Source organism: Nanorana parkeri, unplaced genomic scaffold (assembly GCF_000935625.1).
Source record: "Nanorana parkeri isolate BGI_ZX_2015 unplaced genomic scaffold, ASM93562v1 scaffold1601, whole genome shotgun sequence".
Lineage (NCBI taxonomy): Eukaryota > Metazoa > Chordata > Amphibia > Anura > Dicroglossidae > Nanorana > Nanorana parkeri.
Window position 1 is genome coordinate 10,281 of NW_017307869.1, and position 17,974 is coordinate 28,254.

At 43.8% G+C, this 17,974-nt stretch overlaps 1 protein-coding gene across 1 annotated transcript in view; it reads left to right on the forward strand.

Annotated features, from left to right (window-relative positions):
• Positions 1-16,925, forward strand: part of LOC108798998 (interferon-induced GTP-binding protein Mx2-like) — a 19,599-nt gene extending 2,674 nt beyond the window's left edge. The window contains exons 4-10 of the mRNA XM_018570810.1: positions 1,318-1,456; positions 4,138-4,336; positions 4,998-5,076; positions 9,927-10,049; positions 14,061-14,151; positions 15,714-15,872; positions 16,864-16,925. Of these exons, the coding sequence (XP_018426312.1) occupies positions 1,318-1,456; positions 4,138-4,336; positions 4,998-5,076; positions 9,927-10,049; positions 14,061-14,151; positions 15,714-15,872; positions 16,864-16,925 (852 nt within the window). The remainder of the gene's footprint in view (positions 1-1,317; positions 1,457-4,137; positions 4,337-4,997; positions 5,077-9,926; positions 10,050-14,060; positions 14,152-15,713; positions 15,873-16,863) is intronic.
• Positions 16,926-17,974: the final 1,049 nt, after the last annotated feature.

Genomic DNA, 17,974 nt, shown 5'->3' on the forward strand with positions numbered 1-17,974 from the left:
TTATATGCAACTTCTGTCACCTGATCATTAACTTGAATAGGTGACAGCTGCCGCTTTTAAACGCCAGATTAGGGATTTCTGATGCAGGAAACGCATGTTCCTGATGCAGGAATCCATAATTGCACCTAAAGATACAGGTGTGAATGGAGCCTAATACACTTATACTCTTTCTACCCCACCCCCCCCTCACATAAAAAAAACAAAAACCTATCCCTGCACATAAAATAATACACCCCCCATACACATGAGAAAAATAACCCCACAGTAAATATATATATATAAAATTCACAGTCCACAATATAATTCCCAGTCCCCTCAAACACCCCACACATATAACAATATAATTCCCAGTCTTTCCCCAGCCCCTCCGTGACCGCGTACCAGACTTGTGGGCTGTCTGCGGGCCACATAGTACTGGCTCACGGGCATTGTATATAATGTTGCAGTCCTTTGCAAATATCCTTTGTTCCTGAACCAGCATTGCTTCTCATTGACCTGCTTTGGTAGCCTCCATTGGTGAATGAGAGCCTCGGCTCTGTCAGGAAACAACTTACACTGCGTGCAAAGCATTAGCTTATGCCTTGGTGATACAATATGTTTTTTTTCCTGTCATTAGAGACCTAAAGGGTGTTTTTATAAGCAATCCGCAGAGCCTTTCACCCTGCAAATCTCTGTGAACATTTATTCGGTGCAAATGGGGACAAAAGTGAACGTTCTCAGTACATGTCTGCCAAGGTATATCTGTAAAGAATAAGTCAAGGCAACTGGCCTTTCTGCATTTTTCTTGAAGACATTTCACTGGTCATCCCACCAGCTTTCTCAATTCAGAATTAATCATTCTGAATTGAGAAAGCTGGTGGGATGACCAGTGAAACATCTTCAAGAAAAATACAGCAAGTCCAGTTGCCTTGACTTATTCTTTACAGATTTCTCAGTATAGTTTATTTTCAGGTTGAATGTAATGTAATACAGCATTATGGCCACTAGATGGAACTGATGAGCATAGGAAATAAATACTAATTCAAATACAAAGCCTACAAAAGTAGTTAAAAGTAATAAATACATTTCACTGTATAACTGGTCATCAGCGATATAATAATTTAAATACAGTTTCAGAATTTTTTTTTAGTTTAAATGTTGAATTTTCAAGCTTCACTAGAGTGCCCATCTGTAGGTGTCTCTCAGCTTTAGACGGCCTCGGGAAATCTTTCAGACGTACAACATCTATGCAAAGAAGACACCCAAACATACAAGAAGCTAAAGAACAATAACTACCATAACAGTAACTTGCTTTTCTGCTATTCTTAACCTTTGTAGATCAAGCTGATGATCAAGAAATACATATCAAGACAAGAGACCATCAATTTGGCTGTGGTCCCTTGTAATGTAGATGTTGCAACAACTGAGGCTCTGGAAATGGCCCGAGAAGTGGATCCTACCGGAAACCGCACTATAGGTAGGTGGCAGTTTTATCCTTTTTGTTGAAATGCCAGATATAGAGGTGTCAGGATCAGGTGCGTAACTAGAAATCCCAGGGCCCCATAGAAAAATTTTGTATGGGTTCTCCCCAACCATGCCGAAACACCCCCACACCCCACAAGTTTCGTCAACCCTGTGTGAGTGTTCACACCAGGGCGGTTCAGTCGCGCGGATATCTTACGCCGACATAAACAATCCTATACATTCTTATGGGGACTGTACATGCAATCGTGTGGCTCCACGCGATCTGAACCACCTGCCGCACACAAAATGCTCTCTGAGCTACTTTTTTCACACTGATCAGCACGTTTTCCATATGGATTTCAATTGAAATGCGTTGATGAGCAAGTTTTTGAGAGTTTTTAATTGCGTTCAGCGCTGAAACGCGACTAAAAACGCACAAAACACTCTTTCAAAAGTCGCACAGAAACCACGGTGAAACGCTTCCGCACCTGGTGTGATTGGGGCTTGAATGAGGCCTAACACTTGACTTAAATACTGCCACACCAATGAAGGCTGCAGAAAGGGGGATTATAGTTTGTAAGCCCACTTTCCCCAGGTGCACTGGTGTGACAGTAATATTTTACATTATAATTAAACTGCCACACCAAAGGAGGATCACACAGAGCGATATCATCCACTTTCCCCAGTTAGTATGGTGTGGCAGTGTAAATATAACTTAAAGGAGAACTATGAGGGGCGTGCTTTCCACTCACCTCATAGTTCTAGCCGACCTGTGACAATGAGACTGTCACAGGTCGGCTCAGTAGATCGGGAAGTGAGGGAACACATACCGCTGTTTGCTCACTTCTCTATCCTGTCACGGCTCTCTGCCGTGACAGGGGAGGGACTGGATTCCCCCCTCCCCGCTCCGATCTGCCAGCGCTGACTGGCGGAACGGATGGGGGAGGGGCGGGTACAGCTGGCTCTGCCTCTAGATAGGCAGAGCCAGCTGTCACTCACGCAGCTGGACAGATCTCGACATCGATGTCGGGATCCGCTCCGGCTGCGGCGTCTCAGTATACCGCGAGCTGTAGCTCCCTATATACTGAGCTTAGGGTAACGGGAGGACGCTAGTTTGTGTCCTCCCGTTACCCCAAGGAGAACTATGGGGAAAAACACTGACCCCATAGTTCTCCTTTAACCCTTTCGCTGACAAGCCCTCCGAAACATTTTGCACCTCAGCTGCGATTTTTCCCATTGATTTGATTTTCAACTGCTGCGTTGCTAGCGTTTGTAAAAAGACCCCCCAAACCATATATTTTCTGAAAGCGCAGGCCCAGTGGAATAAATAGATCGAGCTACTAAATTTGTAGGCCCTGCGATAATTGCGCAAATGTTTCTCAAATTCATATTAAACCGATAAAAATACATGATTCAATTGATAAAGCACTAAATTCAGTATCAGTGTACAAAATAAATTACTTTCTCACCAAATCTAAAAGATAAAACTGTATTGAGTTAATAAATATCAAATATTTGCAAATTTGAAATTGCGCCTTTTCGCGAAAAAGGTAAAAAAAATTAAGGAACGCAAAACTGTAAATAAGCGATTTATGTTATAAATGTTTTTTGCGCTGTGTTGGTGTTGTGATAAAATGATACAGGCGTATATTTAATTGGAACACAAGGTATCACAACGCATGGCAATGTGTCACAAAGCTTTGCCATGCGCTGCCACAGTTAAATTAATGTTTTTTTACAAAAGAAAAAATCATGCACTGCGAAGCGTTCTAACACCGCAATGCAGTGCATGTAACATAGAGTACACCACAATATGGTGCACGTGTATGTTATATATGTGTGGGGGAGGGTGGTTTGAGCTTTCTTTTTATTAGTTAATTTTTTTACACTTTTATTTATTTTTGTAACTGTTGGGGGGACTTCGGGGAAATATTAGGGGTCTAAACAGACCCCTGACATTTCCCTTTTGAAATAGAAAGAAATTGAGGACACAGATTCCTCAATTTTTTTTTCTGCAGCCTCAGCACACAATGAATGGAGACCACTCAGTACAGAGGCTTCCCATTAATTCAGAAATTGTTGATAGTAAAAATATTTACTATCAACAGTTTCTGAATGCAGAGAAGCCTCTGTACTGAGTGCTTCTCCCTATTGAGAAATTCATGAATGAACAGGAAGTGATGTAAATCACATCCTGTTCATTCATAACTGGGGACACATAGTACTATGTGTCTCCATTTATTTACAAACACTGAAGTGATCAGTTCATCACTCCAGTGTTTGTCCTTCACACAGAGGATCGGTAAATATCTGCTAGGTTACGCACAGAGTAGCTGTCATCCTGAAACTGACAGGATGACAGCGGCTCCGCTCTCCTCCCCAACCGCCGCTCAATCATGCCGCTCGATCCTAGTGATCGAGCGGCTCGCTCCTCCGCCCCCTCGCCGGCCATTTGTCCTGGGCCCCATAGCGGGTGGTAGTTCCGCCACTGGTCAAGATCATGGAGCTCTACATCTGCTTTGCTTTGAGAGCCATTAGCTAAGCAGTAAATCCCTATACGGGAAGCGGAGGTGATTTTACACACATATGGAACGCCTGTCTGCCCGCCATGCGCTACAGGCACACAATGGTCTGCAGGCTGTGTCCTAGCACACATGTACTTTCATTCTTTCAGTTATCTGTCTGCCTTCACAGGAATTCTGACCAAACCTGACTTGATTGACAGAGGAACAGAAATGCAACTTTTGCGCACAGTCCAGAATCAGGTGTATCCTCTTACGAAGGGCTACATGACTGTGAAGTGTCGGGCACAGTTAGAAATCCAGGAAAACATTTCCCTGCAAGAAGCACTAGAAAATGAAAAAGCGTTCTTTGAAAACCATCAGCACTTCAGGTGAAGTTTATGATGATGTCTACTACCTTTTACTTGATATGCAATTCCACTTTCTCTTCAGTTCATTGAAGGACACAGCAAAGATCTTAGATCTGAACCACTGGGTTATGGTGCCACCTGCAGGAATACAATGCTGGGTCCAAAACACACACTCTACTCTGCTGTGGAACCGCTGTGAGTGTGACAGCCGCCTTCTCTGTGTGATTTTGATGAACAGAGCACCCCACTGTCATGGAGCTTCAGTGATTACACTGGGAGAGCAGCGTTCTCTCTGTGTAATCTGCAGGACTATCAGTCTAACAGCTCTGGTTTCCTTCTGCATTCATTTATGAATTAAAAAGAAGAACAAGATGTTTGAGATGCCCAATCACTTAGCAGGAACCAGGGACACAGTAAAAGGAGAGTCATGAGACTCTACAGAGAGTGTGTGATGATTGACATCTGTCACCCACCGCTGGGCTCTCCTGAAAGAATCCAAGATGAGTCCCTAGATGAAATGATTATGAGAACCTTTGTCCCACCATTACCAACAGTGTTTGCATGATCTGCGGGATAAGCTCCTGATATATAAATAATGAACAGCAATAGATATAATATCCTCCATGCTGAATACTTTAAATCGTTTTTTTTTTACTTTGGACTAACTTTATTTTATTTATAGAGCTCTTTTAGAAGATGGACTGGCTACAATCCCCAACCTGGCGGAAAGACTCACCAAAGAACTTGTGATTCATATTGCGGTAAGTAGACACGAGCTATTTCTGCTCTATCGATCTGCCAAATACTGCCCTGCCATCCATTTTGTGGAGTCAGATATTTATTGGCAGAATATACACTCACCGGCCACTTTATTAGGTACACCTTGCTAGTACCAGGTTGGACCCCCTTTTCCCTTCAGTTTCCCTTTCCCTTCATTCTTTGTGATGTAGATTCAACAAGGTGTTGGAAACATTCCTCAGAGATTTTGGTCCATATAAGTGGGCCAAGAAAATATCCCCCACACCATTACACTACCACCACCAGCCTGAACCGTTGATACAAGGCAGGAAGGATCCATGCTTTCATGTTGTTTACACCAAATTCTGACCCGACCATCTGAATGTCGCAGCTGAAATGGAGACTCATCAGACCAGGCAACGTTTTTCCAATCTTCTATTGTCCAATTTTGGTGAGTGTGTGTGCGAATTGTAGCCTCAGTTTCCTATTCTTAGCTGACAGAAGTGGCACCCGGTGTGGTCTTCTGCTGCTGTAGCCCATCTGCTTCAAGGTTCGATGTGTTGTGCGTTCAGAGATGGTATTCTGCATAGCTCGGATGTAACGAGTGGTTATTTGACTTACTGTTGCCTTTCGATCATCTCAAACCAGTCTGCCCATTCTCCTCTGACATCAACAAGGCATTTCCGTCCACACAACTGCCGCTCACTGGATATTTTCTCTTTTTCGGACCATTCTCTGTAAACCCGAGAGATGGTTGTGTGTGAAAATCCCAGAAGATCAGCAGTTTATGAAATACTCAGACCAGCCCGTCTGGCAGCAACAACCATGCCACGTTCAAAGTCACTGAAATCCCCTTTCTTCCCCATTCTGATGCTCGGCTTGAACTGAAGCAAGTCCTCTTTACCACATCTAGATGCCTAAATGCATTGAGTTGCTGCCATTTGATTGGCTGATAAGCAATTGGTACAGGTGTACCTAATAAACTGGCCGGCGGGTGTAAATCACCCTACTGTTTGGTTAGCAGATATTTCTCCAAATGGTTACACCATCGCTTAAAGCACTTCTCATTACTCAAATAAACCTTCCTGCACATAAAACATCAAAATAGTAATGTATATATAGAATATTACATGCCTAGGTACAACCCATGGGGAGTCCCTTGCAGCCACCTACCCAATATCACTTTCAAGGCTACCAAAATTGAAAGTACTTTGAAATCCTGATCAGAATATTGAATTTAAAAACCATTTTGTTGTTGTTGAGTTCAATTCCTGATCCACCCTGCTAATTTATGACTTCCTAATCTTAACACACTCATATATACCATATGGTTTAGGTCTGGGAGTGGCTGTTATCCCTTTTATTATACAGGTGAAACTCGAATAATTAGAATATCGTGCAAAAGTAATTGCAGTAAGTGCTGCAAAAGGGGCCCAAACCAAGTACTGAGTACATATGCATGCTTGTACTTTTCAGAGGTCCGATATTGTTCTATGTCCAATCCTTGTTTTATTGATTGCATGTAATATTCTCATTTTCTGAGATTGTGGATTTGGGGTTTTCATGAGCTGTAAGCCATAATCATCACAATTATGACAAATCACGGCTTGAATGATCTCGCTTGGCATGTAATGAGTCTATCTCATATATTAGTTTCACCTTTTAAGTTGCATTAGTGAAATAAATGAACTTTGCACGAAATTCTAATTATTTGAGTTTCACCTGTATATCCTGTTATACTTTTCAACAAAAATATACATTCTTTTTATAATTTTGAAATAGACTTATCTTAAATCAATGCTTATCATGGTCTTACAGGACCCAATATACCCACCTGACACCAAAGCTGGCCATAAACTAGTACAATTTTGTACAACAGCAAAAAAAAAAAAGCAGCAGGATTTTTGACTTATCAGGTTATTGGACACTGGCCAGAGCCATGAGCTCATATACCTCCTCCTGTGATATCAGTTTATAGAGGGAATAAATCATTGACATACCTTCTGTGCTGGGTGAGGCCTTCCCCAGCCCGCTGAAACTCTGACCCATCCCGATGAAGCCCCGCCCCAGCTCGGTAACCGAGCTATGTAGGGAGGAGGAAGGGAGGAGACAGGGAGGAGCCTCCCTGTCCCTCACCTGCTCGCCACTGGTCATCGAGATCAATGTCCTCACTGGTTTTTTTTTCTTCGTTTTTTTTTTTTGATTGGACAGCTTGGACCAATGGCGCTTTGCCATTGGTCTAAGCCTATACAGCTGTTGAAATCACTTGTATGCTGCCTGCTTGTGAGTTGTCTGGCCCCCTCCGTGGTCCGCCCCCCTCCCTGTCAGCTGCCTTCTTCTGTGCTGTGGTTTTCAGGGCCCCCTGTTCTTCTGGTGGGCCCCTGCCCCCACGGCAAGGCAGTTTAGGATTGAGAGCGGGAAGCAGAGCGGAGAACCTCTGTTCTCTGCTCTGCGATCAGTGACACGGGACCGCTGTACTCGCAGTGCTCCTGTGTCAGCTGTCACAGCCTGAGTTGTACAGAAGATAGAGCACGAGTGCTCTATCTTCTGTATTGGAGGGCAGGCTCATAAAGAGAGCCTGTCATCTCCAAATGCTATCACACAGGGGATTGTTAGCCCCTGTGTGATAGCAACAAAGTTAAGTGAAAAAAAGTAAAAAAGAATAAAACAAATAAAAATGGGAAGAAACAATGGTAAAAAATAAAACTGTGATAAAAAGTAAAAAAAAAAAAAAGATTAATAATAAATAATCCGCACAGGCCAACCTGTATGGGGCCCCATGATTTCAACTGGTGGCCCTGTCTCCTGGGACTACACACATGTACTACCCCGGTAACTGCCAAGGCGCTGACATTTTTTTTATGGGGGGATGGAGTGGGGGGCCGTTCATGGTTTCTTGCACTGGGGCCCTGAGGTTGCTAGTTATGCCTCTGATCAGATGGTACCTTAAGGCATCTTGTGTGGCGCCGCACCAAGCTTCATAGACATTGGGAAGGTATAATTCAGACTATAAATAGAGTGTACTCAGTAATGATACCAGTGGATCCTCAATTATGTCTTTTGGGTATCTTGTCTGGGAACTCATTTGCAGGTTTCCTAAAACTCCCTATTACTAAGCTTTTGTTTCTAGCTAGAAAATCGATAGCACAGACGTGGATATCACCTAACCCGCCTACACTTTCACAATGGACACAAATGGTCAATATGACCCTGGAAAGAGAACGGTTAACATACTGCCACAGGGGGTGTCCTATTACATTTGATAAAATGATGGAATAGATGGTTTTCATTTGAGGATCAATGTGTTCTTAAATCTTGGAAAAAAACTGTTTTTGTATCTTCTATAATAGGGAATGCTTTTTCACTATATATATATATATATATGATGTCAAAAAAGACAAAAACGCAGTATTGCAGTGTGCAATGATACCTTTCACTTTAAAAGTTATATCCACTGAATTCTCTCAATGATATGTACTTATGCACTCCTGCGCACTCCCTTTGTGATGCCACTGGTATTAAGGAACCACTGGCTGAGTATTCAGAATTCAAAACTTCCAGTCTGGAACTTTAAAGTAGAACTCTAGCCAAATGCTGTTTGTATGCTCAATGGGGAAATGTAATTTCAGTTTCCTGTTGCGTCACTAGGACAGGAAGTGAGGGTAATCTTTTTAATAGAGACACAGTCTACAGCAAACATTTACTTATAGGAGATCTATGAGGTGAGTGATTTCCACTCATCCGCATAGTTAGAGCCGACCTGTGACAAAGAAGCTGTCACAGGTCGGCTCTATCGATCGGGAAGTGAGCAGAAACATGCCGCCGATCCGCTCACTTCTCGATCGTCTCCCTGCAGTGAGCGGTGACTGTCGCTGCCCACAGGGATCCCCCCTCCCCTCTCCGATCCTCCAGCGCTGACTGGAGGAACGAGCAGGGGAGGGGGCGGGTACAGCTGGCAGAGCCAGCTGTCACTCACGCAGCTGGGTGGATCTCGACAGTAATAGCCCGCGATATACTGACTTTTGGACAGTAGAAAGGCATCATGGCACACTCACAAAACCAGCATGTAAAACAACTTGTCTCACCACTAAGGATAATGACAGAGGTTTGGATACACGTCTTCAGCCGAGGATGTGTAAGCCGCACTGCCGCGCCAAGGCACCTCTTTTAGGACCGCACTATCTCTAAACTATGAGAGTCTCCATCTTGGAGCACATGGGGGCAGAAGATATCAAATTGGGTGCAGGTTTGTCAGGAGGACGCCCAACCTCCTTAAAGGTGTGATCCCGCACATCCCATTGGCAGCTGAGAAACCCCATGCGTCGCTGCACCAAATCAGTCAAGCAAAACAAACGACAAACGCACTTGTGAGTGTGCCATGATGCCTTTCTGCTGTTTTACTGTTCAAAGCCCATTTCGTGTGCACCTTACTGTATAACTGGTAACAAATTGTTGAGTGCGTTTGTCGTTTGTTTTGCTATACTGACTTTTGGGTCACGGGAGGACGCTAGTATATGTTCTCCAGTTACCCTAAAGAAAACTATAGTTACCCCATAGTTCTCTTCTAATCCCTGTTGTCTCTCTAAACAAAGGGGTGGTGGGGGGATCTCCCCAGTAGAGAGGCTGGAGTTTTACTTTAATCTCTCTGTAATAAAGGGAGCACATGGATTCTCTATATATATCCTATAATATATATCCTCTATTCTCATATATTCTTCTATATATTTGGGGATAAAAAGATACCATTTCTATGTTTGTTTGTTTTCTTTAATTTTCCAGAGCAGATTATAGGTCTACGTAGGTATAGTATTCTTCTCCAACAATTCTCCTCTCCATTCCCAGTAAATACATATTACATTTTAATTTGTTGCAGAGAACATTGCCTAATATAATATGTCAGATCAATACTAAACTCCGTGAGGCAGAGGATAAACTGAATTTGATTGGTCGAGGTCTGCCTGATTCAGAAGATGACAAAATCCTCTTTCTTGTAAAGGTATGTGTGGATGAAACTACCTGTGGTAGCAACATAATAGACAACAGAGCACTGCATGCAACACTGATATACTATTTAAGCTGAAGCGATATCAGCCTCTTGCAGTCTCTATACAGCAAAGCTGAAGTGTGAGAGGAAGAAGCAGCAAAAGGGAGCCAATCACTTCAAATGCTGACAAGAAGCATGCTGATATAAGGAGAGGGCAGAGTGACAGAGGGATGAGCTCATCACTGTGCTGATTCTCCTTTCACTGTCCAGTCACAGGCTGGGGGCGGGTCCAGGATGGCCTGGGCTTAGAGTAAGTGGGTTTAATGATGCTGGCCATCAGACTGAGGATATCTAATGCCAGGAAGGGTTCCTTCTGAGGTTGCTAGGACTCCCTTGAGCTATGGCAGAGAAGGGGGCATTTTTCCCATTGACCACCAATGTAAACAGCTTTTTTTCCCCTTACCACCAATGTAAAGGGGCATTCTTCCTATTGACCACCAATGTAAAGAGCATTCTTCCCACTGACCACCAATGTTAGGGGCATTCTTCCTATTGACGACCAATGTAAAGAGCATTCTTCCCACTGGACACCAATGTAAGGAGCATTCTTCCCACTGGATACCAATGTAAGGGGCATTCTTCCCACTGGACACCAATGTAAGGAGCATTCTTCCCACTGGATACCAATGTAAGGGGCATTCTTCCCACTGGACACCAATGTAAGGAGCATTCTTCCCACTGGACACCAATGTAAGGGGCATTCTTTCGACTGGACACCAATGTAAGGGGCATTCTTTCCACTGACCACCAGGAGGCGGCCCTTCTCCCAATGACCACCAATGTAAAGAAGTCCTTTTTCTACTGACCACCAATTTAAGGGAGTTGGTCTCCACTGACCACCAATGTAAGGGAGCAATTTACTGACATTCAATATAAGTGGACACATCTCAAGTGACCACCTTACTATTTTCACTCCTGGATTTTACTTCTAGACATGGGTATTATTAGTGTTATCATATTATAGGTATGCGCCGATACCGTTTTTTCGGCATCGAGTACCAATATTTCTCTTTCGGCACTTGCTGATAGCATGTACCGATACCGGTACTTCCGCTCGCATGGAGCTGGCTTCCCGGGGAATCAGAAAGCCGGGCGGCGTGTCATTACCTGAAATGAAACCAAAATCCACATTAAGTCCTTCCTTTATGGTGTTGAAATGTCTAATCATTTCCATCTCAAATGTTTTCCTTTCATGGGAGTCTTTAAAATTCACTTTGAGTACTTTAATTTTGAGGTTTTGGATGGAGTGATCTTTCTGGGAGAAGTGATGTCCTGCTGGGGAGCAATTTTTGTTTTCTTCGTGTTTATTGATCGAGCTTCTATGTATCCCCTCTTCTTTGTCCCTCTCTCCCCCCTCTTTCTCCCCCCCCCCTTCTCTTCTTCTCTCTGTCCGTCTCTTTCTCTCTTCTTCTTTTCCCCATCTCTCTCTCCTTTCTCCCTCTCTCTCTTCATTCTCTACCTCACTCTGTATCCTCTCCCTAACCTCCCTCTTTCTAGCTCTCCTCTCTCTTCCCCTTTTCGCTTCTCTCTTCTTCTTTTCCCCATCTCTCTCTCACTCTCCTTTCTCCCTCTCTTTCTCTCCCCCTTCCACCCTCTCACTCCCCATTCTCTCCCCCTTCCAATCTCTCTCTCCCCAGTCTCTATCTCACTCTCTCTACTGTATCCTCTCCCCAACCTTTCTTTCCCTCCCTCCCTCTCTCTCTCCCATCTTTCTTTCTATCCTCTCTCCCGTCTTTCGCTCTGTCCTCTCTTTCTCTCTATCTCTCCCCTTTCTTTCTCTCCTCTCCCTCTCTCTCCCTCCATTCTCTCTCTCCTCTCCCTCTCTCCATTCTCTCTCTCTCTCTCTCCCTCCCTTCATTCTTTTTCTCATCTCTCAACTCTCTCCATCCCATCTTCTCTCTCTATCTTTCTCTCATTACAATAACAGAAATCTAGCACACCATGTAATCTCTTTATCTATTGTCTTTTTGTTTCCCTTATTAGATAATTACAGCGTTTACAAACACGATTACACACATAGTAAATGGGGAGCATGATGCAGCAAGTGAAGATATAAATCTCTTCAAAAATATGAGAAATCTGTTCAGTTCTTGGGACAAATTGATTAAGACTTCCAGCTCCCAATGTAAGTATACACACACGCCAGGAAGATGATTTATGTAATGAGTAGGAAAGGGTCTGTGTTGTCACTAGTAATTAAATATTTCCTTTGCTATCCTGTACTAGAGGAGCAGGTGGAATCTGACAGATTGCAACTTAGATACTTTCCTTGCATGTTATTACATCAGCAAACAGTAGAGAAGGCTTTTCCTGGTAAGCCAATAAAGGATGCCAGAGTTTATTCCACCCGGATCTCCAACGATCACCTATTTTCTGGCTGCGAAAGGTGAAAGCAGACCGAACTTTGATTTTACAAACTTGTGAAGCAGGAGGGATTTTTTTATTACAGAAGAGGCATAATATCTGGAATCCATGAAGAGTGTCATTGTCACTCACTTTAGAAATCTGTCTCCTGTCTGTGCAACAAATGGCGCAACCAGTGACACATTCATGTAACTGTCAGTAGGGATGGGCTCGATGTTCGAGTCGAGCAAGAGTTCGGCTCGAACATCAGCAGTTCATGTGTTCAGAGAACACACAAACTGTCAGGGCGTTCGGCGAGCGAATAGCCCCACAGGGCTGTGCGCTGCAGGGCACAGTACTCTGTAAGAGCCATGATTGGGCAAAGTCATGAATGAATCATGGCTCACCTGTCACATGCCGTACAACTGTAAACAGTTGGGCGGAGCTAGCTAGCTGTCACCGCTAGCTCTGCCCGATTGTTTAAATTTTGACAGCATCTGTCAGAATACCATTCTGCAGCGGGAGTTCGTCCCCCTGCCCGCAACCAACGCCCCAGGGCTTGTGGGGAAGAGGCCCTTGTCCCCATCAGCAGAGGGACAAGGTGCTTTTCAAGGGGCGACCCTCCCAGTGCCAAGGGCATGTTGCCTGCTATGGGAGGGGGGGACGACGCCAGGCCCATGCTCGGATCAAGGGTCTCGCATGGAATTTTAGGGGGAACCCCTCGTTTCCCTCCCCCCCATTTTTGGGGGTGGGGTTCCTCCTTAAAATTCCTACCAGACCTTAAGGGCCTGGTATGACTTTGAGGGGGAACCCCACGCACTTTTTTTTACATGTGGTCCCTCCTAAAATTTCTACCAGGCCTTTTTTTCTGCATAAGAACTACCTGAATTTGTTACACACATAGCAAGAAAACTGTTGCATGGCTTTCATGAAGTTGGCGCAGAACTTTCTATAGTGCCATAACACAAGAAAAGTATTGCTTTAGAATGTACATTTAGCTGTGCATGCATATCTCAGTGTACATTCTTGGCACACCTTGATGCTGGGATGAATAAACTCCCATGGGACTTATCCTGGCGTGGCCAATCAAGAAGCCTGAAGACCCTGAATCCAGAAGAAGCTGGGCAGATGTCAGAACTGGCGAGGGAGCTCACATATATCACATTGCTGGATGGAGAGTTAGAATTGGAAGGTTTATTTGCACTTTAATCACTTCCCCAGCATACAGCAACTATATTCTACACCAGGGAAATGTTTGCTGAACAGCTTGGCCTGCATTTAATGTAGAGAAAAATTAATTCAATCTAAAAAAAACAAAAACAGAATGCTATCATTACAGGTATTAGCCCCATACAGTTATCAGAATACAATATGTTTCGCTAAAGTAGACCTTTAAAAAACTGTTTTATATCTGGAGTGTCTCAGAAGGGAAAATCTCAGCAGGGAGGTATAGCAGTGTGGTTTAAAGTGACATTAAAGTCACAATTTTCTGTCCTCCCCCCTGGTGCCAGTCTCTGATCCAGTGCAGACTCCTCGTGTCCCACGGTGTCTGTCCAGTGTGCATGCTCCCGGCTGCATGCATTCACCTCCAGTGTGCTTCTTCGCTTCTCTCCGCTGAAGATCTCTACTGCGCATGCGCCTGCCCCATCATCCTGCCCGGCTGTACGAGAAGCCTCAGATCTTCAGACAAGAGCGAGCAGCGGAGACTCGGGTAAGTTTTATCCTTTTTGGTAACTTTCTTTAAATGTTTTTGCATAGATCTACTGCTTGCTAGCTGTAGATCTATGCAAAAAGAAAGGAGAGTTTAATTCTACTTTAAGGCCATTACTGGGTAGCTGGTATTTCTACTGAAAGACATGTTTTCTTACCCTCAGATATTAAATAGCTGGTCTATTTTGGGTGTAGTTAACCTTTAAAGTGAACTTGCATCGTCCATTAAAGAATGTAAATTAACATTTTGCGTTTACAAAATGTGATGCTATTACCTATATTTCTCTTTGAATTGGTTCATTTATGCTTAGGGAGGACTATAAATCCTTGGCCCGGCTGTATAGCGGCCCTTAAAAAAAAAATCAAACGTCAGAAATCTGTAGAATACCTTTCTCAGGCACAGCTCCAGGGCTGCTTAATGTTGATCTACATTTCAGAACAAAGGTGCCCACTCCTAATTCTCAGACCAAACTGTCAGACTAATGATCGACAGCCAGATTAATGTTGTCTTAATGCCGCCATTTCTCTTTGGTAAAGTGTTGACCCATACCGATGCCTGAGGGTTGTCGGATCATACCTAAACAGCCTGCCACCCTCAAGGGTCTTTGGTGGCTTAGGGGTTAGGGTCACATTGTAAAGAATCAAAATCATGTTCAAAGAAAAATATGAATAAACAAACACTTATAAATCACATTCAGATAGATATTTCAGGTGTGTGGCAATGACATTTTGGCATTGGCTTATTCCCAGAAAGCAGTTTACAAAGTATACTAGGCTAGTAGCTTTGATTCAAATGCAGAAGAGGGAAATAAGAAAAGGTTCCAAGCTTCCATTAGTATTCCCAAATGCTACAGAGCAGGGATGTTCTTATTGACTGACACAAAGCTATCTACAAAGTGGTTAGTTAATTATGAGTTGCTAATATATTCAAATTGCTTTCCAGAATCATAATGAAAGTTATGTAAGAAGCAACATCATTATGGCAGTAAATCCAAACCTGTGAATCATGGGGATAACTGCAGAGCCATCAAGCTATTTTATCTGGAGAACATAAGCGGAGACTGAGAGCCCGCCAGCCAGCTTAGTCACTGTATGCAGGATGGGCTGAAGCAATTTCTTGCAAACCTCAAGTAGAATCAATGATCCATGTGATTAGCTAGTAGTATTGTGCGGTAGTGTTTATGAACAGCTCCTGGTTCCCCGCAATTTGGATCTACATCAGTTCTTAATTGCGTTTCAGCTACAATAGCGTCAAATGGCTGCGGGTAAGCAAGCTGGATTAGTGCCCCTCCCTCACCTTGATTGTGCATGGATGTCTTCTAATACAGAAAAGTGCTAGGCTTTCTGAACAGAATATCCAGAATCCTTTACAAAAGCAAGAGTATGAAGGCGCCCTGTGAAAAAAATTCAGTTACAAGAATTAGCAGTCATATAGCATATATATAGTCATATATATAGCAGACTGTAACAATATAAAAAAAGTCACTTGATGAAATTTTTTACGTCAATACAGACAGAAGTGAATTAAATACTTATTGGAGTATTTCCACTTTGATATTTCAGTTGTGCATGAACTGAAGAAGGACAAGAATATTTATGACAATCAGTACCGTGGACGGGAGCTCTATGGGTTCATCAACTACAAGAGATTTGAGAACATCTTGGAGAAGCAGATACTGTCAATTCAGGAACCTGCCATTAAGATTCTGCATGAAATCAGCAGTAAGATTGTATTGAAACTGAGCTGGACAGTAACCAGTGTCAAGTTTATTAGGCACACTTATATCGTACCCATAAAGAGTGCATATAATCAGCCACATGGTCACAGGTATATGTGTGTCACGATCTGGGATCAGGCTCGGAGTCCAGCAGCTGAAGCAGCAAGCAATTCGTAGTATAACAGGCCGGGTTTGGTACACAAGCAGACGGTAGTAGTATAGGAGCAGGCAGAAGCGTAGTCAGAGATCAAGCCGAGGTCAGTAGCCAAAAGGTTTCCGGTATGAAGCAGAAGACGATGAGAGTAGTCGGTGAATCAGCAGCCAAAGGTCGTTACACAAGTAGCAGTATGAGCAGATTATAGCACAGAGGGAGCAGGAAGCAAGATATTGGCAGGAGCACAATGATCTGGCAAACAGGAAGTACAGAGGCATGGCTTAAATAGGAAGTTCAAGGGAGGAGCAAGGAGTTCAGAGTTCAGCAGAAACTAGGTTTACCTGAGCATTACACAGGAGATCAGACAAGGAGCTATCCCAGGTTCTAAGGTGGCTCAGCAGGTAGAACCACTGCCAGCTACAGCAGAAGCCCTGGGTTCAGATCCGGTTCCTGATACTGTGACATTCAAATGATTCTAAGTGTGTTTCATAGTGTAAAGAAAAAGCTTTTTTTTTTTTAGGGGGTTATTCACTTAAGCTGCCGAAGGCAGCCGAGTGAATAACCGAGCTGAAGCCAACTGAGCCGAATGGCATTTGGCTATTCACTTCAGCTCTGTACATCAGGCTAAAATCAGCCGTACATCGTCTGGTTTCGGTCAGCCCAACATGCCCTGCATGTTCGGCTGTGCTGAAGTGACGCCGTTCGACTCAGCCGATCCAACATCTGGCTGAGCTGAACTTCCGGAAGTCCACTTGCTGCCGTTTCTCATAGGGGCCGAACGGCAGTGAGTGAACTGAATAGCCGAGTTATTCTGCTCCCTACCTCTGAGGTGCTTCGGCAGACCTTTCTGCCCGCCTCGGCTGTGACTACGGCTCAGCCGAGCTGAAGCATAAGCATATGTGAGTAGCCCGTAAAGCAGCCCTTCGGTTCGACTGAACCGAAGGGCTCCGGCTGCCGAAGTATAAGCTGAAGCTACGGCTAGATCCTTCGGCTCCTTCGTGAATAACTCTATTAGTTTTTTAAAAGGTAGATGTGTTAGAACCGCTGTTAGGTTTTTTTTATTGCTGTCTCTGTTCCCACTGGCGAGATTCACTCTCTCTTTTGATCCTGGTGACCACTCTCACTTATACAGAAAGTGATGGGAAATCTGAATTTTTTGAGTTATTGCCAGAACAAAAAGGTGAGGGGAAATCTTCCCCTCCTCCCCCCACCCCAATAAGTTTTATTAGATTTTCCAAAGTAAACATTTTACAATAGAATCAGCAATACAAAAAAAGGATAAGATACATAAACATATCAAGCATAAAAAAAAGAAGAACAAAAGATGGGGAAAACACAAGTATGTTTAAGATATAAATATCATTACAACCAGAGAGAATGAGTAAATGCTAGAAAAGGTTTCAGATCCCTACTTAAAGTGACATTAAAGTCAGTTTTTTCCCCTCCCGCCAATGTTAGTGTGAGCACTTACCTTAAATGATGTCTCTTAATCCGATCATCTTCTTCTTTCCTGATGTTTTCATCTGTCCCTCCAGCGGTGCGGGGGCGGCTCTCCGATCCAGCGCTGACTCCTCTGTGCTTGCTAGCATTTCCGATCCCGCGGTGTCTGCATGCGGGTGCACGCGTCCATAGACTTACCTTGCGTCTCTCCTCGTCTCCCGGCCGAAAATCCGAACTGCGCATGCGCCCGCCCAAAGATGCTTTGCGGCGGCCCGAGCAGTTTCAGATTCTCGGGCGGGAGCGCGTGGCGATAACGGGGAAAGTTTAAAACGCCGTAAAAGCGTTGTTTTTTTTAAAGAAACTTTTTGCTTATATCTACTGCTTGCTAGCCATATATTTCCAAAAACACCGGAGGGTTTAGAACCCCTTTAAAGAACTATGAGGTGAGTGAAAAATCACTCATCCTCATAGTTCGAGCCCATGTGTGACAAAGAAACTGTCACACGTCGGCT